General features: G+C 38.3%; 1 protein-coding gene across 1 annotated transcript; it reads left to right on the forward strand.

Moving 5' to 3' along the window:
• On the forward strand, positions 1-27,139 carry RPS6KA6 (ribosomal protein S6 kinase, 90kDa, polypeptide 6). The gene is made up of 21 exons (XM_009996578.1): positions 1-58; positions 3,566-3,682; positions 6,586-6,667; positions 7,496-7,576; positions 8,045-8,124; positions 10,429-10,535; positions 10,814-10,851; positions 12,533-12,675; positions 13,227-13,297; positions 14,514-14,602; positions 15,033-15,097; positions 17,271-17,373; positions 18,691-18,815; positions 19,096-19,221; positions 19,782-19,871; positions 20,531-20,689; positions 21,451-21,612; positions 22,010-22,086; positions 23,762-23,879; positions 25,771-25,911; positions 26,866-27,139. Exons 1-21 carry the CDS (start codon positions 14-16, stop codon positions 26,989-26,991), a joined length of 2,145 nt encoding a protein of 714 aa, XP_009994880.1. The 5' UTR covers positions 1-13; the 3' UTR covers positions 26,992-27,139.
• Positions 27,140-27,598: the final 459 nt, after the last annotated feature.

The following is a 27,598-nucleotide window of genomic DNA, read 5'->3' on the forward strand; positions in this document are numbered from 1 at the left end:
AAATGGCCTTAAAATGGCAGATGAGCCTATGGAAGAAGGTGAACCATATTCCTACCACGTAAGTATATTTGATAGATGGTCACTATAGACACTCATTAGCATGACTTCCTTTTGAAGCAGAATTTATGCATTCCCTGCTCTTTAATAACTTTTGAACCTATCATTTTATTTGACCAGATCTGAAGAGGCTTTAAGTCTCAAAGATGATTTTGGAAATTAGTACCTGAGTAGGGGCTGTAAATGTCTTGTTTGGGAAAATCTGCTGCATGAGGCAGTGCTCTATGGAAAACAGATTCTGTGTGTTGGGTAGGTCATTCACAGGCCCCTCAACCTCAGAAAATAGTCCAACCTTGAACCTTTTATATACCATGTGCTTAATGTTGTTTCTCTGACACTGTTGTCTCTTCTTCCTTTGTATTTTTTAATGCAGTTGCTATACAGTCATCTAGAGGGTACTTAATTCTGCTCTTTTAGAACAGAATTAATTTTACACCAGTATGTTAGTTTGATTTTTAGTAGAAATATCCCAGATAAGGCCTGCTGAGCAGGATTTTTATCCAGTGCCTTGGTGATGTGCATATGTAGGAGGTGTGGAAGATCAGTGCTGGGTGTGCTGGTTAGATTTTGGACTAAACCTCAGGCTCATTCTCTGTCTGGTGAAACACCTGACTTAGCAGGGAAGAATTACCATCAACTTTCAGCACACACATCCATATGTTTTTGAACAGGATCAGGGGAGAAGGTGTCAAATAGCTACTGCTTTGTGTTGCAATAATAACTTTTTATGTAAGTGATTTAGAGCAGAAACTCTTGGGGCTACAAGCACGTGGTACTTGGACATTGCATGATGTGAGGTAAATAAAGTGTCCTAAGTCATCTTACATGTAGCAAAGAAAGATGAGCAATGGGTTGTCTTAATCTTTCCCTGTACTGAACCAGAAGGGTGTTGCTGAGCTTGTTTGTTAGGTGCTTGGAGCTACATACCAGTCAAGCTGCAACGAAGTGAGATGGCACAAAGCCATAACCGATGGCCGTGTTTCTTCCCGTGCTTTGTCTTCTCTGGAACCTGCTGGGAATAGTTACCTCTTGTGCAAAGCAACCCGGTGGGAGCTGGTACCTGAGCCCTCAAGTAGGTGTGCAGCTCATGCAGCAGAGCACAAAATCAGATAGCCAAATCTGCAGCTCATGGAAGCCAAACTAGAAGTGAAAATGAAACTGGCTTCTGTACCTGTTCAGCTCTTTCCCAAAAAAAATTCAGCTCTTGCCCTGCTTGTTTCTTGTTGATGATGCAGAGGTCCTTTTAGATTCAGTCATGCCAATTTTTAGTACTCTAATGATAGTTAATTATATAGGTACTCTTTGTGAAGGTAAAATGCTTTATGAAAAAGAACTGATTTCATACATCAAGTTGTTTTGTATTTGCATGGAAAGCAGTTTTCCCTTTAGTTCACATTTAGCAATACTCTGTCAGTCTCTGCCTCAGCCACATGTGATGTCACAGGCTAATGACTCAAGGTGAGTGATAAACAAAAATGCAGGTGAACCCTGAAAGATCTTTTCTCATGCAAAGATTCACACTGTTTAGGAATACAAATTAAGATGTTCAAGTAAAAAGGCTTCTAAAGAGAGTATTTACATATTTCATAGGACCAGTCATTAAGTTTGTTGTACAACTTGGTATAACTAGACAACTTGCTGCTTTCATCTCTCCTTAGATGACTTGAACTGCTAGTGTTCTTACCTGCCTTAAATTCCAGGCATGTGTTTAAAAAGATAAAAATGAAAAGGTATGTGCATCTTTCCTTTGGATACACAGATGCATAGGCAACAAGATAGATGGATGAAGTGAAGTTGGGATGCATACACTGTGTCATCAGTGTACATCAGCTGACTTTTTGGGACCAAAGGTGCATATCAGGTAGCTTAGAGTGTGAATTAAAGAATTAACTTCATTATCCATCAGTGTCTTGTGTTAATACCTACCTTTGCATGGGAAGCAGGCAGAACAAACAGGTCTTTTCCAGAAAGAGTATGAAATAAGAGATGTAGGGGAGGAGAAAATGCTTCCGTGCAATAACAGCTGGGCTACAGTTTGAGTATACTCAGATGTTAGTTTTAATACTTTTTTCCTCTCTGGACAAACAAGGTGTTTAATGCACAGACAGTTAATGCAGTGTGGTGGTTGGCCCACTTTTTATAGTTTTTTATTATTGCAGTAAGTAAATAATAATTTAGATTATCAGATTTCTACCCTGAATTTCTCTGTAACCCCACCTGAGGAGTATCATCTAGATACTTCTCTGTCAAGCCTGATAGTGCTGATTATAAGGTTGAATGCATGGCATTAGTCTTTGACAGCAAGACTTTGCCATCTACCTGACTGCAGAATGATGTTCTTTGCTAAAACCAGGTGTTTCATCAAGTGGTCAGGTCTTTTTCTGGCAGTGTTGATTCCTGTTGCTGAGGGAAAGCAATGCACTTTAGGTTGGTAGGGTGTTTCTTTTGTCTTTGCTAAAGGAAGCTTCTTAGATGAAGACAGAGAGGATAGGAGGACAGTTACTAACAGTGTGGATACCCTAAAAGTAAATCAGATGGGATTTTCTGTTGTGTGTGGTGTCCAGGAAGTTCTTTGGTATCCTTGGTAGGGCTGAGGGTTGTTGCTCCTTCTCTTACATGCAAGCTGAGACTGCTGTCGTAGGCCTCAGCATGTAGGTTTTAGTTTCAGGGGTGCTTATTTTGACATCTCGCTTGTTTTGTCTCACATAAATTTTTCTTACACCATAAAAGCTGCAATACATAATCTGATTTATTTTCATCATAGCTGTTTGTCTTCTCACACTTGTAGCTGCTGTGCTCTGCTTTGCTGAAGGTGAGAGTGACAGGATCAAGTCACCAGGACACTAAATCTTCTGCCTACCAAAGAATTGCCCCTCAGCTTTCTGAAAGAGGTCCCCACACAGGGTGGCCTTTCCATGAGCTCTGCACCCCAGAGCTGGGTTTCTTCTGTTGGATGCAAGAATTCAGAGAGTTCTTAGGATGACTTGTGTCTTATTGACGCTCTTCAAATGATGTATGTTCCTCCAGCTACAACTGGATGACCATATTTATTATGCACTGCTGTGAGAAGTAATAATTACATAAAATGATGAAATTTCATTTAGCTTTCATTAAGACTATTTCAGGAAGGGGAAAGATGAGAGGAGTAATCACTGGGAAAAAGTAAAGGCTTCTAAAACAGAGGGTAAGCATAGAAGGATCATCTTAGATTTGGTTTAAAAATCTGTTCCTTTTGTAGAAGAAAATCCATCTTTGCTGTAGTTGTAATATTTGAAATGAGCATTATCTGAGAATTTCTCCTCATTTAAAAAACTTCGGGTGCCTTTTTTTTAAGAAAACATGGATGGGAACACTCTTCATTTGAACAGCTTTCTTTTATGCCTTATTAGAATTTCAAATATTTTAAAAACCCAACAAAACAGGAGCAGGAATTTACACGCACTTCTAAAGAGAGTTGCTTAATTCAAGCCTGTTCATTGTTCTATTTTTGTTTGCCTTGAAACGATAGGATGAAGGAAGTGTGAAAGAAATTCCTATTACACACCATGTGAAAGAAGGATGTGAGAAAGCAGATCCAGCACAGTTTGAACTACTTAAGGTTCTTGGACAGGGATCATTTGGAAAGGTAAGATGATCAACTTTTTTTCATCTGTTGTTCAGTTTGAACCTGCTTTGTCTTATTAACGTTTTGCTTCCCCTATTTCTGTAGTAGTACAAGGTTAGGTGTAAACCTGACCAGTCTGAGTGCAGGTAGATGTACAACCTCAGTCTGCAGGCAGGTGAGTCAGAAGGAGATGTTAGGAGGTCTGCCGTGGGATTGCTTGAGCTGACCAGAGGTGTGTTTGTAGTTCCCCTGGGCTGGCATCTCCAGCTTTGTGGGAACAATGGCACCGATGCAAGAGATGTTACCAGTCGGGTTAGGGAGTTAGGGATAGGTTTTATGCAACGGCTCTGGTGTTGTCAAGCTTTGTTTGCCTGGTGCCATGGCTGTTTGAAATAAAATAATAGTGTTTTCAACTGCCTTGAGACTTTATTGCGGCATCTGCTGAGGAATCAGGATGAACTATGTCTCTGTTCCTTGTAGGTTGCCTCACACCTTCTTCAGCTTAGGTTGATGCTTGGGAGGCACCAGTGCTGTAGTAACCATCGACAGACAGTTACTGAGGAGATGATTTGTCTTTTAGTGATGGTACTTGACATACTGTGACTCATACAAGGGTTGACAAGCTGAGAGAGTTGGTGTTGTTCAGCCTGGTGAAGAGAAAGTTTTGAGGAGACCTTAGAGCACCTTCCAGTGCCTGAAGGGGCTACAGGGAAGCTGGGGAGGGACTTTGGACAGGGCAGGGAGTGAGAGGGCAAGGGGGAATGGATTAAAACTGGGGAGATTTAGGCGAGACATTAGGAAGGAATTCTTCTCTATGAGGGTGGTGAGACACTGGCTCAGGTTGCCCAGGGAAGTTTTGTCTGCCCTGTCCCTGGAAGTATTTAAGGGTAGTTTGGATGAGGCTTGGAGCAACCTGGACATCTTAGCCCTGTCTCACACAGATTCTTCCTTCACAGAATTCAAACTTAGGATCATGGTATTATTTAGGATGGAAAAGGCCTTTTAAGATTATCAAGTCCAACCATTAACCCAGCAGTACCAAGCCCACCACCTTCTGAGGGCCTAAGGAATGTTGCTCAGATTCCCACTGGCATGATGAGACATCTGTATTGGAGCTTTTGAAGCCTGGCAACACCTGGTTCAGGAACCTGCTTTAAGAATCACATAACTGTTGTGTACATCTGAGCAGAGCTCTTTTAATGTAATATTTGTAATTTTCTACTAAGAAGAGACCACAAACAATGAAGATCAATGGCTGTTGTCTTCGTAGTGTTTGTTTTCTGTCTCCAGTTCATGCTTGCCAAGATCTCCCTTTGGGTTTAGCAAACACAAGCCTGGTTTGCTTTGGCTGTGAAGTGCTACAGCCCATCCCCTGACTGTCTTTATGGGCATCTGAGCAGAATTTAACACTGCTGCACAGCAATAAAGGGTTAAACCTTGTCTCTGTTACTGAGTTTCTTCAGCCTTAGATAATGTTCTGAGGCATCAGCACCTCATCTGCTGAGGGTGGTCTTTGATTCCTTAGGTTAATAACTTTGTACAATGTGTCTATCTTGATTGTGCTTTACAATTAACCAGTTGTTGCATATCCACAAGGTGCAGGATTACTGAGACTTTGCAGATTAAATCTATTTCACTTGTTAGTAGTTTCCACAGGGCATCTATTTTGGTCTTTATGAGAATTTGTAACTTGTATTCCCTTATATTTTACTAGCTGCTAGTAATTATGCACTAAGTATTTGTAAAAATTGGTACATGCTTATTAATTTTAGAATTGTGCATGTATTAATCTACAGATGTATGTTATCCTATTTTCTGGTGTTTGAATTACTCCTTTTACTGTCTGAGCTTCAATGTCATGTAATTGGGCAAAATTGAAAAAGCCTGATTAACCTTGAAATATGGTGACATTTTTCATCTAACCACAGCTTAAAAAAAGCCCCAAAACCCTTTCCCAACCTTGTACTATTTAGTCAGTGACAGCATATGAATTTCTGATTCTAGAGTAGAAAAGTTGACAAGATTTATTTTTAAAAAAATTCAAATATCTAATAGCTTCTAAGCAAGTGTATATGTAAATAAATCTAGTGTTAATGAAAATCTCAATAAGGTAAGATCAGAGAGGCAATTTTGGGTAGCTCTTGCTGTTACCTTGTGATTTGTACTCTTTTTCCAGTACAAACATTCCTCATAACTCATAATAGCTGTTATAAGAACAACTTAGAAACAGGAGCACATACCAAGCAACTTTGTAAATGGAAAGACCTACTAGTTAGAATATTAGTCAGTAGAGGTACATGTATTTGTACTGCATTATCTAATATGCTTTCCTTAGTGTGAAGTTATATACCATCTATCTTTAAAACTTCTGGAAAGGAGAGGGTAGAAAAACCTGTTGGAGTTGCTGTTCCAGAGGTAAAGGGTGCTTTGATCTTAAATGGTGAGGTTTCCTTGCTTTCATCTCACCAGTTTTCCAGAGTTCATTAATAGATCCTGTTACATCCTTGAGACTTGGGTCTTAAACCTCAGAAAGGTGGCAGACCAGTCAGAATTGTCATCCTCCAAGAAAGTAATATAAACACCTATATAAAAATATTTATTTGGTAAGTAATTATTTAAACAGCTTACTATAGGAATGAATATGTAGCTTATGACCAGTTTGAAAACTTCAGGGAGTTTGGTGGTGCATGTACCTCTCATCTGATTAAGGGAATGCACTGTGAATATTTGTTATCTTCTTATTCCTTGAGATTTTGAGGAATGGGATAGGATTAGGAACATAGGATGGGATATTAGGAATATCTCCCTGGCTGTATTAATGAAGCTAAGAGTAAAGACATGGTAATCCTTTTCCAGTTGGGTTGATTTCATGTTCACACAGAAGATTTTTAGCAGGAATTTAAAAATGAGGTTTATTTTCCCAGGTCTTCCTTGTACGGAAAATAATTGGTCCTGATGCTGGGCAACTTTATGCAATGAAAGTATTGAAAAAAGCTTCTTTAAAAGGTACGTGTGTCTTTTGAATTGGAACTTCAGGAAATGGTCTTCAGTGCACCTGTATCACTGAAATGAGTCTTGTCAATACTACTTCTTTAAAGCTTTTCTTTGATCTTAAATAGTTTTCTGTGAGTTCACAACTTTTCTCTGACAGTAGCTTTTTTTTCTACAGTAACTTGTAAGTTCATGCTTAAGAATGATTTTAAATCTGGCCAGATAGCTTTAATGATGTGGTTAAGAGTACTCTTTCAAAGTTTAAAATTGCCTTATTTAATTCTGTTAAGTATTTTCATTATATTAAAGAAATAATTTTGTAAACAATTTTCCTTTTGTCTTTGGTCAAGTTAGAACTCTATTGTGGTTAAAATTGTTAAGTCTTTCCCTCATTATAGGTGCCATAACAAGCTAACTTACTGTTTTGGCTTTCAGAAGAAACTTCAGTGGATGCAGCTCCACTGTGTGTAAATAGAGACTGTTACAAGTTGAAGGGGAAGAAGTAATCTCAAAAGGCAGAAAACATATATTCAGTTATAGTTAATTCAGAAGTTGAAGTTAGCTGCCTGGAAATGTAGATGTGAGCTTTTCTCATGCAAATAACATGGATTATCTCAAAATATTGAGATGTGTTGAAAAAAATGATGGTGGCAGTAAGGAAGCTGGGGAAGGGAAGAAACAAAATGCTGTCTGAACACATGTTTTGTGGGAGACTTAAAAAATCAGGTAACAATCCAAGTGTTTCTTTAGACAGCAAAGACTTGCCATATGCTAATTTCTGCTCCATTTGTATTGTACCAAATGCATTTATTTCATACTGGTCTTCTCCTTTTTTCTCCTCAGTTCGGGATAGAGTTCGTACAAAAATGGAGAGAGATATATTAGTAGAAGTAAATCATCCATTTATCGTCAAACTGCACTATGGTTGGTATTCTCTTGGCTACAGTTTCTTTCAGTTCTTGAAGGCACAGCTGATCTTGGTTTTTCTTAGCTTTGTAGTGACTGGTTTAGTGTCCAGACTAAGTTCCAGTGACTTTAAATCACAGGGTTTAAAAAAGGAATGTAAATACACGTGTGTATATAAACATTTTAGGTTAAGTCCTCTTGAAATTAAAGATTTGAAAACTGTTTTACAGAGATTTTTTTTATTTGAGTAAAACCAAAACACAGTAATTCACATGCTTGGTGTTTCTGTTTGTCAAAGGAGAAACAGCAGGATTTTAATGATCTCTTATGACTAAGATTGAATTACCTCCCATGCTGCTATTTCAGTCCCACAACAGAAGTATTATTGCCTTTCACTGAAATCCCCAAGTTGTAAGAGCATTCAGATCTGTTCTGTAGATCATCTTTGTCATACAGCTATTGATTATTTTTTATTTTATTTCCAAGCCTTTCAGACTGAAGGGAAGCTATATTTAATATTGGATTTTCTCAGGGGAGGAGATGTATTCACACGATTATCCAAAGAGGTAAGTACCTAAAATTTTATCTCCACTCAGTGTTAAGGGTGTTTTTGGCACTATAGGGTTGTCTTCCCCCTATATATCTTGTCATAGTCAAGTTTTTAATAACTTATATCTGTGCACCCCTTACATATGTTCTAGAATATATTCTGTAACCTTAACAAACATGATTGTGTAGTGATTAGTAGCCTCAATCTTAATTTCCTATCCACACAGTACTGTCCTTTTGTATAGAAATGTTGTTGCTTGGAAACATAACTGGAGAAAAATCAAGATTTGGCAATAAATGTATAGTTCTTATGCTTGTAGTTAGCTTAGGTGCTCCTGAAAGCCTATATCTATAAGAGATTTCTGCTGCATTGTAAAATTTCGTAATGCTGTAATACAAATCCTGAGGCTTAATCTCACAAAGTGTGAACATGGAGGTTTTTTGAGGCCACTCCTCTTCATCTAACATTGACATGCAACTGGAACTTTAATTTTACATTTCTATTTTGGTTTTCTGGAGAGAGAGCTTCAGAGGAAGGAGCATGATACAGCCTATTGGTTTTTTTTAAACGTCATTATTTATTAGAAATTACCTTAAGTATTGTGAACATATTTATGAGACTTCTTTCTGCAAACCTGTCACAAAGATCTAAATTTTTAATGGCTATTTCTCAACAGCTTCACAGTAAGAGAGCTTTTCAGTGTTTTCACCAGTGTAAACACATTTATATTGCTTATGCACAGGAAAAGCCACTTTCTTAAATGAGAAAACTGGGTATCTGGCTGATTTTTCATGACAAGGAGGGAGGTGGTTGGATCCCTGGTATGTAAGGTCATGAGCTAGTTTTATTCCCTCTTACACTTATTGTAAAAATAAAGCCTTAATTTAGGAACAAGCAAAAAAAAAGAAGGACAAATTTAAAGGGGGTTTTGTTTTCCTCTTTATAAAAAGTTGACCTTGGTAAAGTGGTGAGCATGTCTAAGAATTGAGCTCAAAATTAATTAACCTTGAGGCTAAAATGGAGGTTAAAAGCTTAAACCGACCAACTTGTAAAGGGCTGTTGCACCAGTAAGTAGGAAAGAGGTCAATCTCTGCTTTGATATAGGATGTCTAATTATAGAGGAAATTCTGGTATAGCAGGAAGAATTATTCTTTTGCACATACACTGCTGGGATTACTGAGTATGTTGAATAAGGGGTGCAAGTCTATCCAAATAATACTAGCAAGGCAAATATATGTATATACCCTTTGAGAATAAAGAAATAATAATAATCAAGTTGTTTACTGTTAAATCTCTACATGGTTTTTCTAAGACCTCAGTTACCTTCTATGATGGCTTTTAAAACACTTCCTGTGTATATAGATTAAAAAAAACAGGCCTTTTTATTTTCTGCTGGGAAGACAAAGTATTTTCAAAAGTATGTGGTAAAGCAGTGGACGATGCACATGAGGGTAAATCCCCCATGGAATTTCATGCTTTCCACACAAAGATTCTTTGAAATTCTTTTGGTTTAGGATGAGGTTATTAGAACACTTTTGGTCTTTAAATTCTAGTGTGGGTATGAGAGTTTTGGCTGTGGAGGTGAAATAAGTATATCATGAAGTTTTAAGTGGTGACACTTAAACAGGATGCAAGTCAACTTCATAAACTTGGCACAAAAAGCAATTTGAAACGAAGTTATTATTGGGAGATTGTAGATTACTGTTGGTTATGATTGTATTCCAAGATTGGCATTTTGGCTTCTCAGAAAAGCAGTGATATCCAAGGTTTCTTCCTGCTCACTTGGATACAGATGGAAAACAGCATCAAGGTTGCTCTAAAAATGAAAAGTGAAACTGTGTAGCATAACAGCTTCATTGTTCATGCAATGTTAGTGCCTGTCATTGTGGAAGTCAGGAATATTCCTGTTGCTGGTAGAACTGATGACATATGTGCAACTCAAAGCATAGAGGAGTGTGAATTCAGTCACTCAACACAGCAGTCATATACTGAATTTTATGATGCAGTGGAAAACAGTCTGTATAGGATTGTGGCAGAAGGAGTGCTGGTGGTCAAGAAAAAAAATATAACTATTAAATTTATTACCTTTAAAATTGCTAGTTCTGTGCTGATGCTTTTGTTAAAAGTACTGCAGGTAGTTAATTTGTTTACTTAATGATTAGCATATATCGATATATAATTTCTGTTAGGTAAATTCATGAATTACGAGTTCATAAGGTACTTCTCAAACTTATTTAGGCAGAGAGGACTATTTTTTTTAGATTGCAGTTTTAAAAACTGAAGACAAGATCAGAAGGTAAATCTATACAGTTCTTATTAGGTTATGTTTACAGAGGAAGATGTGAAATTCTACCTCGCAGAACTGGCCCTTGCTTTGGATCACCTTCACAGCTTGGGAATTGTATACAGGGACCTGAAGCCAGAAAAGTAAAGTAAAATGTATTTTACCACTCTTATGTGTATTTTGCTTCTTGCTTTGCATTTTTTTTTCCACTATAGTGATGTAAATTAAACAACAAATATTTTTGTTAGACTGTGTAAACATCACATGTAAAAAAAAATAGATGTTGTTTAAATGTAATTATATTGGCTTGTTAATTTAATAATAGAAGTTGGAAATGAAAACTGTTATCTATTATATTTTAAATGTTGTATGTAAGCATTCCTCTTTATGTGTGTTGGTGAATGTGAATTTTAATTTTCAGCATTTTGCTTGATGAAGCAGGACATATCAAGTTAACAGGTAGGTAACACTTATTATATAGCACTTTCTAAACATATTTCTGTATATGTTTGTAGTTATAAGCCTAAGATATGTCCAGCAGGGGCTGGAGGGTGTGCAAGCCAGTATTTAGCTTCTTTAGACATTGATGTATTGGGCAGACTTTTAATGATAAATCCATATCTCTTCCCTGTATAATGATTATTTATACAGTATTCAGTATATTTATTCCAGTGTTTTAGATAGAGACTTTGATGGTTTTGGTTGTTTACCAGATCCTCATGTACACACAGCTTCCCTCAAAGTTAGTTTGCATGTTGGCCAATATTTGCATAGATCAGGTTGCAGTGGTAGCAGCAATATTGCTGTGAAATAGAAGAAATGTAGTTGAAAATACAAAATCAGACATGGAATGGGTTTTTTAGAGGAGCTTTAATTCAGGTGTTCGTGTGTTAGTAAGTAAAACTATATCCCCTGTAAAAAACCCTGTTTGGGTTAGAAACTGAGCTGGATCAAGATTTACTGTGAAATGTCCTTTAAATGAAGATCAGGAGGTTACAGACCATAGGCTGAAGTTGCTGATGGTGAGACTTTTTAAAAAGGGAGCAGGGTTGCTTTTGGGGTAAAAAATGTGCTCAGTAGGGCTTCTGAAATATTATGGCTTTTATTCATTTCTGGATTATCACTTTTAAATGGATCTAAAATTGCAGAAAGATGTTCTATGAGGAACAATTAAAATTCATTTATTCTAGGAAGCTATATATACAGAAGACTCACTTTATGGAAACCAAATTGCTATGAATTTCTGAAAGCTTTAAATCACATTTAAGATGATGTTTTTGTGTTACAAGTTTCACTATATGTTTTGATCTGTAGATACTGCTGTTAGATTCCAAGAGAAAATGAAGCTTTTTAAACTCTCAAAAGACTGGATGGAATAGGGGTGATGGGTATCATGTTTATAAAATGCTGAATTCTTAGTATTCTGCATGATGTATTTAAATCCAGTTCAATCCTAAAATCTTCACTTCCTTCTGAAACTGGAATGGATGGTTGATGGGGTTATTGATCATCAATCATTTCCCCTTTGAAAAAAGAGACACATGAGATCTGGGCTATTTTCAAGGATTTGTGTATTCAGTGGCATTGTTCAAACTAGGGGGTAAAAAGAGTACTCTGGGAATAAATGAGCAGATACGCAAGACTACTGAGTTGAGTCAGGTTGCAGAACCATGTTGTCTTACATAACGACAATATTTTTAGTCTGGTTTTATTTATTCATCATTCGGTAATACTAGACCATGCAGACTGTGTTCTTTGAAACTCATTTTTAAGTCTGTCCAATTTTTTACAGGAATAAAGCAGGCAGTACGCAAAACAAATGAGAACTTTTTATTAACTTAATGCTCTAAATGTGTTATCTTTCAAATAATGAGTTATTTTGAGTAGTAATATTGATGGCTAATCATCAGTGTAGCATGACTTAAAGAATGGGTTTGGTGGGATGTAGTCAACAAAATGTCTGTAATATCTCTAGTTATCTGCAGTTTGTTTCATGAAGAGTTGGGGTAATTACATAGTATTCCTGAAAGCAAACAAAGAAAAGCTGACAGCACTTGGATTTTGAAATACCATGTACAGTCATGTTGGGGTTTTTTTTAAGTTCTTTACTGGCTGTATTCATGTAATGCTGTTGTTGTAGACTTTGGACTCAGCAAAGAATCAGTAGATCAAGAGAAGAAGGCCTATTCTTTCTGTGGTACTGTAGAATACATGGCACCTGAAGTGGTAAACAGGCGAGGGCACAACCAGAGTGCTGACTGGTGGTCCTTTGGTGTTCTCATGGTACTGTATGCTTCCTTCCTTACCCTGCTTAAGGTCACAAATACACTGCAGATGTCAGTCAGTGTGAAATGATGTTGTTAGAATAAGCTTGTCCAGGTTGTATTTCAAATGCTTGGAGAAGACAGGATTCACTAACTGAATTGCTACTGAAATAGCAACTAATCTGAATAAAATCTACTTGCTTAGCCCTTTAAGGATTACTTACCAAGAGCCTTAAAATCCTGTGTAGTCCGTTAGTAGCCTAGAACAGTCTATGAAGCTTGTGTTTGCATATTTATTTTGCATGTTACTTGATAGTAAAGACTTGGTTTACTGAAATATTAACTGCATTTGTGTAAGAGTAAGACTGGTGCATGAATACTGGAGTAGTGAAATAAGCCACTGGCACTTCCACCTGTGCTGTGGTGTGTTAGAGCATCAGGCTGAAATAGCCACATTGGCATTAAAAGTCATGTACCTTACTAGAGTTCTATTATTCTTGCTATTATCAGAGTATGACAGCATCTAAACTTGGTTATGGAAGGGATTTGATTTTATTTTGTTCTTTCCAGTTTGAAATGCTTACTGGTACACTGCCATTTCAAGGTAAAGATCGAAATGAAACTATGAATATGATACTGAAGTAAGTATATCTTCTTGTTCTTTGGAAAGTCAGAAAATGTTGGGTTTTTTTAAAACATGTTTTTACAGCTTGTTATAACTCCTTGTGCTTGATGAGCATTAAGCTAGAACAGGAAAAAAAAATCAAGCCCCCCCCCAACAAGGCTTAGATCATGGACCATGCAAATACTGTTAAGTATCTGCAGGAATTAAAATCCTAGGGATCAACTTCTGTTTTTATTGTGGGTGTATAATAAAGATAAAAACACTGGAGTGAATTACAACAGCATTATTTACCACTCCTGTGGTTATGCTCTCCTGCTACTGTTCCAGCTTACCTTGTTTTGTAAGCAATAGTTAATCAGGTGGTGCTTTGGGTAGGTATCTCTGGAGGGTGCACTTAAGTGCTGACACTTCTCATTTTCAGTTTCCTGGGTTACAACAGAAGCTGTCTAACCAGACAAACTGGGTAAACTGGGGATTAGTTAAGTGAAGTTGCTGGGTAAATACATTCCCATCTTTGTGCTTAGCTAACAAAGAATTTCCTTTAGAGCCTTTGGCCTTCTGGGGGGTGATAGGTAAGAAAGGGGGTGAGAGAGAATCTGTGTTCTTTCCATCATCCAGGAGTTAGAACTTCCCTCCAGTTTATAGCAATATTACCTGGGAAAGTGGCTGGATTAGATCACTGGCCTCAACTCAAAGTGCTCCTCCAGTTCTGGAGAATGATTTCTTACCTTAGCAGAACTGTTTTAATAAAATAAGCGTGGTAAAGTCAGTGAGTTTTATGTAACAGCTTAGTGAGCTGCTTCTTGAAGCTCTTGCTTCAAGAGGTGTTTTAGCCATCACTTCAGGGGCAAGTAATTTGGGGTTCTGTGTGTCACTTCTGGTGTTGATTGTGGTAGTTTGGTGGTAACTTGCTGGTGACATGAAGAGTGCTTTGAAAATACTTATATATTACTGAGATAATTGTTTAACTCTGCCTAAAGCTTGTTTTGGGGGCTTGAGTGGGGTTTGGGGTTTTTGGTCTGGTGTGGTGGGTTTGGATATTTTTAGGGGATTTTTTGTTTGTTTTTGAAAACCACTGTATAATGTGAAACTTAAAAGCTGCTGAGAAAAGTGTTTACACCTCGAGAAGACTTTGAAATAGATTCTTGTACATTAAATTGTGCAGTGAAGTCTCTGTAGACAATTTTTAGTACGTTTTTACATTTCTTCTCTTGTTTTCTGTTTTCCTTTAGAGCAAAACTTGGAATGCCTCAGTTCCTCAGCCCTGAAGCACAAAGCCTTCTGAGGATGTTGTTTAAAAGGAACCCATCAAACAGATTAGGTTGGTTCTTGTATTTGGATCTTTGAAATAGAAATAGTGGAGTTGATTATTTAAAGAAAGTAGTTGATTATTTTTAAAAAGTAGTTGCTCTCAAGCTCTGGATGGTCAGTGAGATTTGGGTTTAGATATCATTTCTTGGTAGCCTGAATCATGGCTTCCTGACTTTGATTAATGATGACTCCCTTGGACCAGTGACTGTTAGCAGTGAGCCAAAGTTTGGCAGTGTCAGGGCTTCCTACACTGTTTGCCTCCCTGACAAGGTGTACACTGCTTAATTGAGTATTTCACATCCTTGGAGTATTTCTGTATTTACAATTCCCTCTAATAATCATGTCTATGCATATTTTTTAAAAAAGAAATTGTTTTTTTGTGCAATCTTCTTCAAAGACTTTACCCAAAGGTGTTTTAAGTACAGTATTTCTTTGTTCAGGAGCTGGTTCAGATGGAGTTGAAGAAATCAAGAGACATCCTTTTTTTTCTACTGTTGACTGGAATGTAAGTGCAAAATGATCTGAATGATGGAGCTGTTTTTTAATTTTCTATCTGTAGCATTATAAGTATTTGCATCTGAATAGGGGCCAGTAAACGTTGCAGCACTGCTGACTTACATTCTGGCTCCTACTGTAATGTTGCTTGGCACCTGGTGCTGTAGTATTTATGGGATGGAAAGTATTCATTACAAATAGTGCACTTTTCAAGTAATTAAGGGCTGCAGGATGCTAAAGCTTCAATTGTCTGTTAGACCATTTGCAGTTGGGAGTGGATGCTGGTATTCCCTGTGTACAAGAATCCTCCTCAGTGAGTGTCTGTCTAGTGCTTCCATGCTGGGCACACAAACTCACTGTAATTCTCTGACTTCTCTTGAGTTAGCCACAGCACATTTCTGTTTTGTCAATCCTGCTCCATTCACAGCTGAAGTATTGACTCTGGTGCTCTGAGATGATCAGAAGTCTCTTGAGTTCATCATTACTTGCTTAAATTTTTAACAAGCACCTTGATGCTTTTCCTTTTCTCTGAGCTACTGAGATGTGTGTCCCAGTAACATTCACAAAATGTAAGATGCTCTATATCAAATAAATCCACTCTGAAAACTCCCTTGCTGTAATTCCTACAAAAGGATAGACATAACAAGAGATGGTCTGTGCTGACAGGGCTACCTGCAATGCCAGCCAAGACTGTGCTCAGCTTTTTCTCTAAAGCCTGTTACCATTATCCTTCTCTTTATCTCTTCTGTTTCCTTCTGAAAAGGCAGTTTTCTAGCTGTGTTTAGGCAGCATCTGCCACACAGTCCTGATTGGCAGGGTAGTTTTCAGAAGAAGCAAAACTTCACTGTTTTTTTTATGAGTACGCTTTGTAAGAGAAGGCTGTGTTTCTTCTTATGTCTTGATCACTTCTTTTTTTGTGAGGGACTGATATGGAAATAAACTATTTTTTATTCTATTTTTTTTATTTAACACTGTTTTATATTTATTTCTGTGTGGTGGTGTTGATGACCACTTCTGTACTGAATTAATTCTGAAGAAATGATGAGATACAAGTCCCCTCTTCCTTGTGTGGGGTTTTTAAAAAATACTTTGCATGTTCTTGTGTAGGAAGATTAAATGAAAAGAACTGGAGATTTAGATAACAGAAATTTAGGTGAGACATTAGGAGGAAATTCTTCAATGTGAGGGTGGTGAAACCCTGGCCCAAATTGTTCAGGGAGGTTCTGGAAGCCTCATCCCTGGCAGTGTTGAAGGGCAGGCTGGATGGGGCTTGGAGCAGCCTGGGCTGGTGGGAGGTGTCCCTGCCCATGCAGGGGGTTGGAGCTAGATGATCTTTAAGGTCCCTTCCAACACAAACCAGTCTGGGATTCTATGAACTGCAAAAATAGGTCTGAAAGGATGAGAGAAATGTAAAGAAAAAGTTCTCAGAACTTCCTTATCTTTCCATCTTGACATAATTTCATTTGACATGACATTTTCTCTTCCTTAACTGTAAATGGGACTTATTGGTGATCTGAGACCACTTGGGCAATGCATTTTTCTAAAGCATGTAAAGAGGCAAAGAAGGAGGAGGAGTTTTCTGCTTGCCCTTCCTTCTCCATGAATTAGTTTAGCAAATTAGGAAAAGTCTGGAATAGAGCTTTGAGAATTGGCAGTTCCTTGCAAGAGGAACATGCTTGTCACTTGTGAGAGGTCCTTGTCTGGGACCCAGAACAGAAAGGTCCAGACTGTGTTCCCTGTCTTTTCTTGAGGTGGGTTTATTCAGGGTTCTGACAAAGCAGCAGTGACCCAGGGCTGAGGTGATGATGGAAGGTGAGATGTGCTGGGGCTGTTTCATGTTCTGAGAAAGGCAAAGATGAGCTAGTGATAAATAGCAACTTGCTGTCCTGGTTATAGAGGTACAGAGCTGGGTGGTGGGGCAGATGCAGAAGAATTAGGACAAAAAAGCTCTGTGTTGTTGGACTCGTTTCCATATTTCCCATAGCAATTCAAAGGTATGTGAAAGTAGCTCAGTCTTTCTACAGATATTTGTGGTTCTCTACTTCTGTATATTATTCACTCTTTCAGAAATCTGCTTGAATACAAAAATAACATTTGAGCTACTTACCCTTCAACTTAGCAAAATAACAGCACCCATGGAAGTTTCATTCAGTCTTTAACTATATGATTTTGTCCTGCTTCAGAAACTGTTCAGAAGAGAAATTCAGCCCCCATTTAAACCTGCTTCTGGAAAGCCTGAAGATACCTTTTGTTTTGATCCAGAATTCACAGCAAAAACACCAAAAGGTAAGTGTGCATACTTATAAATTGGTGTGGTTTGTGGGACAAGAGGGGTCAAAGAATTGTTGCAACAACATGCTTACTGAGAAAAATCCAGTGTCCAGTGAAAAAAAAATGCAGTGAAAAATCCAGAAAAATTAAAAGGAAATGGTGTGGTGCTTTGAAGGAGTATGTTCTCCTCAGCAGGTTCCTATTTTGAAATATTCTGCAGAACTTTGATTCACCAATAAAAAAAAATATTAACAGCTGAGTTATGTTTTTAGTTGTGGTTTAAAGTCAGACATGGAGTGTTCGGAAGGGAAGTATTTCACACCAGAGGTAAGCTAAATTGGATTGCAGCAGTGATTATTTTTAGGGTCAGTATTCCACTGAAAATGACTTGCTTTAACTTTCTTGAGCCTATTAGTATCATTATTAAAATTTAATCTTAAAACTAGCATTGTAATATTTCTTCATCAAGCAGCTCCTCTCACTACCCATACTGAATTTGAATTTTTTCCTGAGAAAATGGGATTCAAAAGTGGAAAAACATGGGGAGAATGTGCAGTGTACTGGGTACCTGTCCTACTACAGCAGATGCAAAGACATCCTAAATAGTTTCAAGAAGCTGAGAAAAATTGTATCTTTAAAATATCCCTCAGATTATTTCACAAAGTAACTGAACTTGGAAACAAAGACAGCAAGTGAAAAAAAAACACCTTCAAGTTTCACTGCAGGATTTTTTTTGTGTTGTGTTTTTTTTTCTGTACTGCTGCATCCAACTTTTAAAACCACTTGTCACATTTGTTTGGAGAATGCCTGTGGTTCCAGTAGGCTACACAGAATTGTCAAGCTGTACTTCCTGTGACATTTCAGTGAATTCTGACCTGCACAGAATATAGTTTGAGGGAAAATTTGTTCTAGTTCTCCAGTAGGATTACTAATTCAATAGTCTTGTCTTGGCTCACTTCTACTTTGCCAGCAACAAGATAAATCACTGAAGAAGCAAAAATGTGAGCAGTCTCCTTTGTTATGCACTCCTTGAACACAGATCTTAGTTTCTTTCTCATTAGTGTTGTGTTTCAGTAAGCTTCATCCTAAAAGCATGTATTGATACATTAGTTCCTGCAGTGTTTTGCAACTTTACACCACAGCCAGAACACTTCCTTTGTGTGTGTTACTGAAGTGAGAGGAGACAAATAAGTGACCCAAAGTCTTACTCAGCGTCTGGTGTTGCTCTTGTTTGCTTGGCTTCCTTCAAAATGTTTCTTCTAACATATCTCCTGGATATTAAAAAAGCCTTGCTGGGATTAAGTCATGCTAATCAGATGTGTGTGCAACTAGATTCTCCAGGAGTCCCACCGAGTGCCAATGCTCATCAGCTCTTCAAAGGATTTAGTTTTGTTGCAACTACTACTGTAGAAGATCATAAAATATCACCACTCACCAACATACTGCCCATAGTACAGGTAATGCTTGATTTTTTTGGGCAAGTTCTTTGAAGTGTTAAAGATTGACCAACATGTAGTGTTTACGGTCTGTTCTCTTTGGTTGGGGAGGCAATTATAAAATGGGAATTACGGAAATGTTTCCATGGGGTATTTTTGTGTTTCAAAAAGCCAGTTTGTCTTTTTGGAGGCAGAAATCAAAATAGAAAGCACAGGCAAGCAGAAGAAACTTTTGCTGTTGGAAGCAGTATTGTGGCAGTGTCTTGTTGCTTTAGATGAGGAATGTGTTTGTGTTTTAAAGCAACTTCATGGCAACAGTGCACAGTTTACTGATGTCTATGAACTGAAGGAAGATATTGGTGTTGGTTCCTACTCTGTCTGCAAGAGATGTATCCACGTAGCAACAAACATGGAGTTTGCTGTGAAGGTACTTGGAATAAATTTCACTGTGACAGTTCTGGAATTATTATATAGTAGACTTGTAGACTTAGCTGCCTGCATTTTTCAGTTGCTGTAGCTGTTTTCATGCTGTGAGAGATGAAAAACACTGTTTTCCTGTATTTAAATTGTGCCTTGGCTTCTGCAGCTCTTCTTTTTGTGGCTTAACTTATGGCCTTGAAGAGCTGGCTTTGCAATGACAGTCTTGAAACTTGAAAATACTGCATGAGGGTGAGAACACCTGCAACAAAATAAAATACACAAGTGTGTCACTGGGCTGCAGTGACCCGTCAGCCAGTGCATTGCCTGTCCTTGTCCATTGGAGCAGAACAAACTGCATTAATGATACTGTTTTAACTGGTAGCAAGGATGGAGCAAGAAATGAATAAACAATGGGTTGTGAAGCTGGAAGATGAATTAGTCATGATTAATAAGAAGTAATGAACTCTAGAAACTAATAATTCTGTTGAAGTGAGAATATGATCACAAATTCTGTATTAAACAACCTTTGTTTAGCTAAGCTGTTTTTCCTGTTGCTGTATTTTGCAGATAATTGATAAAAGTAAGAGGGATCCCTCAGAAGAAATTGAGATTCTCATGCGTTATGGACAACATCCAAATATTATTACTTTAAAGGATGTATGTACCTCTTTTTCTCTGCTACCTCTTATTACACAGTAGTCAAATATAAATGTAGGCAGTCCATTGGGATTCATTAAGTTTCTTTTACATAGTAAGATCTACTGGGAGAGCAGAATGTAAGAGTATTGAGTATTTCCAAATAGGACTTTGACTGTAAATAAACTTGAAGTGAGAAATGCTGCAAAGGTTAAAAAATGCCCTATTTCTTCTTCTTTCAAATGAGCAGCTCGTGTGTTGGTAAACTGAATCTGAATAAGCAGTTGCATGTGGTCCTGTGTATGCAAAGTGCCAGCAGCTAAAACTTCCCATGGAGGGCAAGAGCAAGAGGGAGAGGTAGGGCTGCTCTCCCTACAACAGATGGTTCTAGACTAAAAAAAATAGTTCCAAGTCATGAGTTTGCAATCGATTTACCTCAGTGCCTCATGGAAAGGCACACAAACTGTCTTATACTTCATGCTCTAAGGATTCTGAATTTCAGAATGCAGTTTTTCAGTCCTTGCTGTTTGTGCTTTGTGTTCATATGGGAATAGATGAACAGTCCAGACTGTGATGTTCGCAGGCTGTATAATTATTGACGTTCTTTTTGAATAAATATGGATTTTACATATTTACATATTGTTTTTACATATGGATGCTCCTGTTAAACTTCTCCCCAGGTGTACGATGATGGTAGATTCATCTACCTTGTCACTGAGCTGATGAAAGGAGGAGAGCTGCTTGATCGCATCCTCCGCCAGAAGTTCTTCTCGGAGCGAGAGGCCAGCGCGGTGCTGTACACCATAGCCAAGACTGTCGACTACCTGCACTGCCAAGGGGTCAGTGCTTCCTTCTTCCTATGTCTTGGAATTAACAAATGCCTTTGGCTAGGTGCTTGGGTTGGCTTGGTTTTATGGCAGAAGGGAAGATGATTTCCAAGTTCAAGATTTTTGGAGTATACAGGAAAGCTGAGGAGGGACTTTGGACAAGGACTTGTATCGAGAGAGAGCAAGGGGTGATAGATTAAAACTGGAAGAGGGGAGATTTAAGTTGGACATGAGGAGGAAATTCTTCCCTGTGAGGGTGGTGAGAGCCTGGCCCAGGTTGCCCAGGGAAGCTGTGGCTGCCCCATCCCTGGCAGTGTTGAAGGGCAGGTAGGATGGGGCTTGGACCAACCTGGGCTGGTGGGAGGTGTCCCTGCCCATGCAGGGGGTTGGATCTAGATGATCTTCAAGACCCCTTCCAACCCAAACCATTCCATGATTCTGTGAGTATTTTATGAGAAAGGTGAATACTATAAACAGCTCATTCTGTTCTTCTGGCAAACCCTTTTTGCTCTTCTACAGTTTATGAAAGAGCAGTTATTTTTTCTCTTATGCTGGTTGGCAAATGGTTCAGTTCATTCCGCAGCATTATGAGCCAGGAGGCTTCTTCATGACATGACCTGAAGTAGAAGTCTTTGCTTGAAGGTTACAGAATTGTGTAGAACTGTTACTAAGTGCATCAATCTAAAGAGTAGCCTTTATAAATTGCACATTATGTACGAACAAATGTACATGCAACTTCTGAATGACAGGTTTTGAAATGTCTTTGTTCAAAGGTAGTGCATCGAGACCTTAAACCTAGTAACATTTTGTATACGGATGATTCAAATAATGCTGATTCCATCAGAATTTGTGACTTTGGATTTGCAAAACAACTTCGAGGAGAAAATGGACTACTTCTAACTCCCTGCTACACTGCAAACTTTGTTGCACCAGAGGTACCTTAAGCTGCCATGTGCTTTCTTTTAGCTGTTTTTGGTGTATCGAGTACTTAAACTTTTAAGCAGTGCTCTAATAAATTCTGCTACTTTTCCTTAAATAGAATTATACATGTTTTTTAATCATTGATGTATATGTTTATTATAAACCTGCTTTAAAAATAGCAGAATCCACCCTTAAAAATAAGACATAAGCCTGTTCAGAATCTTAAGAGATGATGATGTTCTGGGAGCAAGAAATACTGGTGATCATTATTGTAAGCTATGTATTGAAAAATAAGTACCCAAACCTCTGAAATTATCCTGGGATTGATTTACCCCTTCTTAGGCTTTGTAGTGATAATTATTTGGGGTGTTTTTTTAATATATGAAAAGTTTTTGACACTTTGTTTTCTAGGTTCTCATGAGGCAGGGATATGATGCTGCTTGTGACATATGGAGCTTGGGTGTTCTTCTTTACACAATGTTGGCAGGGTGAGAAAGATTTCTTAGCTTTTTTGTTCACCTAAAATTCCAGCTTGCTGCATGAATCCAGGCTGTATTAGAATTGTCAGGTATTACCTCATGGGTTTGAATGCAGAATGACAAAAGACACTGAGGTGGAACAGAGAGCTAGGAGTAAATGAGTACATAAACTAGGCTTATCTTACAAGTAGGCTCAAGGATTCTCCTGTAGTGCATGACTGGGAAATGCCAAAGACTCCCCAGTTTCCAGGAGAGAATTTAGTCTGTAAAAGTATGTGGTGGTTTTCTTCTTTCTTCTGTTTTCCTCCCCACATCAGTACCCTTATAGTCCACCTTCCTGCCACAGGCCTGAGTCCTGGCTCTTTAGTAGAATACACTGGCTTGTAACCTTCTCCATTTTCTAAACCTCTAAGATGTTATTAAGTGTTATAAAGTGCTTAGTGGCCAAATGAGAAAAGGTTTTATGAATTCTGCCCTAACAGGAAAATATCAGATTTGGTTTTGTCTTATGGATAAATACTGTCTATTGGAAACTTAATTTTGTACTTCCACGTGTAAAATCACCACCACTGCTAAAGTTTTGTCATTAAAACTTGGGTTACTGTATGATTAAAGTGCAAGTGTGCAGATATTGGGCAATATACTGTCTGCACCCTTGAGAAGTGTTGCCTGGACAAAAGGTATGGCAGGTCAAAAGCACAGGGTAGGAATGGTCCAGCTGGAATTCCTGTCTTTCCATTTTGTTCCTCTTAAGCTTAGCAACTAAAAGGCTAAACTAATGGGCTGGGTTAGTTCCTGAACCTCTGTGGGTGATGCTGGTAGATGTTTCCTCTGTGCAGAGCTTTCAGAGTACTAGGAATGCATTAAGCTTGCTTATTATTGTTGGCAAGCTAATTGGAAATCCTAGGGGTATTATGATGTCACTGCTTAATCTGAGTAAGATTTGGGTTTTACAGTTAAAATAACTTGGTGCTAGCCTGTGATTGTAGGAGATGTCAGGACATGGTAATGCTCCTGACATTGCTGAAAGGTGTATTGAAGTGATTCTGGTTGGTCTTCAGATTTGTCAATAATTGATTCTTTTGAGTTCACTGCGGTAGGATTTGTCAAAAGTAAGCTGAACTTATGGGAACCCCTTAAACTGTTACAAGTCTCCAAACTCTATGATCTTGTGGTTTAAACCTCCCAAACTCAAGTAAAAATACTACCAAGAAAATTTGCTTGTAGCTTTTCCCCAAGTGATACATGTGTGTACATTGTCCTCCTTCTCAGCCTAATTAAATGCCCATACCCTAAACATGATATTTCTCCAGCTTTCTTGGGCCATTCTGTTAGGGTGCTCTTCAGGTTTGGATTGCTTGATGTGTTCTAGTAATCCACCATAATTTGTGTTTATGAATCACTTCTGTTGAACTTGAAAGTCTGCACTGATTAGAGATAATTAAGATAATAGTTTAAGACATCTTTTTAGTCTGCATTTCCTGCTTATTCTACTTGATTAACCACAATGATAGGAAAAAGAAAGTAATACAGTCCCAGAGATGAAATGCTGATCTGAGGAGTATTTAATAGTATATCGTGTGTTCCTGTCAGCACTGGGATATCTCCTCAGAATGATTAATGAGATGTTACCAATTTCTTGCAGCTTCTTGCCTGTAACAATGGTGTTTTTTTCTTTCCACAGCTATACTCCATTTGCCAATGGTCCTAATGATACTCCAGAGGAGATCCTGGTACGGATAGGCAGTGGGAAGTTCTCTCTAAGTGGAGGCAACTGGGACACAGTTTCAGATGCAGCAAAGGTGTAAATTGTATTTTGTCTGTTATTATCTTTTTGTAGAATTCCAATTAATATCTACTGAAATTGATAAAATAGACTGACACAGCAGTTTGCTGTTATTACCTGCGAACTTCATTGTGACAAAGATCATCTAGTCCAACCTCCTGCTCAAAGCAAAGTTAGTTGAGATCTGACCAGGTAGCTCAGGGCTATTTTCAGTCTCATTTTGGAAACCTCCAAGGATGTAAACTCAACAGATTGCCTGAGCAGCCTTTTCCACTGCTGCAATGAGGAGAACAAGAACATCTTGTGTTCTACTTTGTTCTCTGTCTCCATTCCTTTGGCCATCCTGGCTGGAGGAATGCAGTTATCCCCTCAGTCCACTTGCTGTGATTTGGTGCAGGATGCTGCCAGGTCACACTGGTAGTTCAAGTTCAGTTTGCTGTCTGCCACCCCGACCTCCTGGTTCTTCTCAGCAAAGCTGGTCTCAGCTAGTCAGTCCCCATCCTGTATCTTGACAACAACTTTTTCTTCTGAAGCACAGGACTTGGCATTTGTCCTTACTGAGTCCTGCATGGCTCTGGTTAGCCCGTTGCTCCATCCTGCCTGGGTCCCTTTGGGGGGCTGCCCCTGCCCTTGAACTCTTTAGCTCTTTCCCCACACTTCCAGTTGGTGCCCCATTGCCAGCTTGGCAGGAGTGCACCTTTCCTTCCCCCAGGTCACTGATGGAGAGTTTGAACAAGATGGGTCCCAATTTAGTCTTTTCTAATCATTAGTAATTTTGATTCCTGTTCTTACTGGATCAAAATCAGGTGTTTGTGAGATTTCTTAAATGGAAGGATGACTTTACAACTTAGTTCCATTAGGTAACTAGTCCTGTATTGAGAGGTTCATTTTTTTTTTTTTAGTTCAGTTTCTTAAATGTCATTCAGTGCTGAAGTCATTTGGTCTTTTACCTTTGTTAGTGCTTTCAGCAGTTAAATTAGGGCTTGAACAACCCAGTATATATGGATTTCTTGCAGAAAGTCTTGATCAGCTTGATTATGGAACTCTCCCTTTATTTAAAGCCTGCACCTCTCATCAGTTGCTGTTCTCTGTGTTTGGTGTTGGTCTGGAGCACCTCTTTTACCTTGTAGTAAGGTGGTTGTTAATCTTGCATCTTTTCCTGACCCATTGGAACTGCACTGTTCATACCGTAGGAGTGATTCAGAATACTTGGTGGCTGGTGTTGTCCTAGCACAAGTAGTTCACTTGTGTATATTTGAGAACACTTAACATTTTGTACCTAAACCAAAGAGAACATGCTCGTTCATCTTGTTTTCTTTCAGGCTATTCCTGTCTCTGTTCTGTACCCTTCCCACCCAGCTCTTCTTTTGACCAACATTGTAGTTAGTAGCTTATTGCTAATGCTTCCAAACAGGCAAAACAAGTGTCCATTTCTGTGGGCTTTATTCCTTACATAGCTCCTTGAAGGACAAATTCCTTGATAGTCTATTGCTATCTATGATTTCAGTTGTTATATGGTCCACATGTGCAGGACAAAATGAGGAGAGATGTTTGCAAGTAACAGCTTTCTTCCATAAAATCTGTCTGCTAAATTTTAATAGCATTTCTACTCTTTTAAAGATTACATTCCTACTAAACAAACTGAAATCTGAAACACCCAGACAGTAGTAAGTTTCTTTACAATAAAGGCTTGTTCTGTTGAACTGATCAAATAGTACAACACATTGTTTTCAGACTTTGTGGTGTCAGGGCACAGAATGATCCCATTTATCTGCTGATCCTTGTGTGTGTTGGCATTGTGTTAAGCCCTCCCATGTCAGGTGCTTTTTTCACTGCTGCCTTAATTAATGCTTTAAGGTCTGTAGAGGATGGTTTTAACTAAATGATGTGTGTTTATTTCTCTCTAGGACTTGTTATCACACATGCTTCATGTAGATCCACATCAGCGATATACAGCAGAGCAAGTGTTAAAACATTCCTGGATAGCCTGTAGGGACCAGTTGCCACATTATCAACTAAACAGGCAAGATGCACCACATCTAGTAAAGGTAAAACAACCTGAAAAGCTAAAACTTAACATTGCTTGAGCTGGTGGACACACAATGGACTAGGTTGCTTCTAGACTTACAGCAGAACTCTCTTTTTTCTTTAAAAAATAAATTAACTGGATTTTGTTTTCCCTAGTACCTACATATTTAAGTTACATAAGTGGGTAAATGATTGGTAAACTAATTTTTTTAAGCTTATGTGTAAAGGAAGATATTTTTCCAGGTATTGTTTTCAAAGATGAAGGTAGCTTTGACCATATAGGAAACATATAGGATAAAACAGTTCTGAGACTGGGGTTTCCACAGGTTTCTCTTATTCAGGAAATCTTCTGGAGTTTGTTTCTGCCTGGTTCATACTGTGCTTGCCTAACATAAATTAAGAATAATAGAATGTGTGGGTTGGAAGGGACCTTTAAAGGTCATGTAGTCCAGCCCTCCCAAATAAGGACTGTTAGTTTTTCCACCAGTGTATTATCTGTTCTGTATCTGGGATTCTGACTGGCAACACAAAGACATCCCACTGTATGCAGACAGCTTTTAAGTTGACTTCCTTAGTTTTGTTGGATTCAAAACCAAGGACTTGGGAGAGCTGGTCTTAATTGGGTTGTTCATGAGTCAGAACCTGAATATCCACATAAGTGACTGCATTTGGTAAAGTGGTGCTAAAGTTGCTTGGGAAATACTTATTCTAACCCACGTTAAAAGACCCCTGCTATATCTAAGGTATGTAAAAGAAATAGGAAGGAAAAAGAAATATCAGGTACCTGTGCTTAGAAACCTGAAGGATTCAGCAATAATTGTTTGTTCAAAAGAAACTTTATAGAGTGTTTATGACCTCCCATAGGTCCTGCTTGTTGCTTTTTTTCATAGTCAATTAAGAATTTGATATTCAGTGGCTATGTTTTCTGCTCCAAATTGCCTTTACAGCCTTTTATGCATTTCCTTGTTCTCTAGGGAGCCATGGCTGCTACATATTCTGCACTGAACCACAAGACATTTCAGCCAGTGTTGGAGCCTGTTGCAGCCTCAAGTTTAGCTCAGCGTCGGAGCATGAAAAAGCTCACGTCAACAGACTTGTAGATCCACTGGGACACCTCAGCAAACACAAGGGGAGAACCCAAAAGGTGGCTCTATTTTTGCCTGACCTGTGATCAAAAGGCATCTATGATTTCCTGCTACACTACTTGAATTCTGTAAAAGTCCTTTTTTTAAAAAGAAGAAAAAAAAAAAAGAAGAATCCACAGGTTCATACTCAGTTGTTTTACAGACCATATCTGTTCCATTAATTTAAACATGAGGTACAACATCATGAATTTCTTCACACTGTCCTTATAAGAGATCTGTTGCAAATATTTCACATTCTGTATAGTTTTGCTGGATTCATTTTAAGAACAAAATGGTTGAGGGGACCATTGCCAATGACCAAGTTGTACATAAAGTGTCAGTGTGTGCTTTTTCTTTTCTTCACACCTTTAGACCCTGTTGTGAAGGACAAGTTCTTAATTTAGTCATTAGGCACTTAATTCAACTTTTTCCTTCACACCTTTAGACCCTGTTGTGAAGGACAAATTCTTAATTTAGTCATTGGGCACTTAATTCGACTTGTTCATAACTGTTATGAAAAGCTGGCTAATGTATTGTGCCAGTGTTATTTTGGAAGATCTGTATTTACATAGTGCCAGTAACT

The sequence above is a fragment of the Chaetura pelagica genome, unplaced genomic scaffold, assembly GCF_000747805.2.
Source record: "Chaetura pelagica isolate M959 unplaced genomic scaffold, ChaPel_1.0 scaffold103, whole genome shotgun sequence".
In the NCBI taxonomy this organism is placed as follows: Eukaryota; Metazoa; Chordata; class Aves; order Apodiformes; family Apodidae; genus Chaetura; species Chaetura pelagica.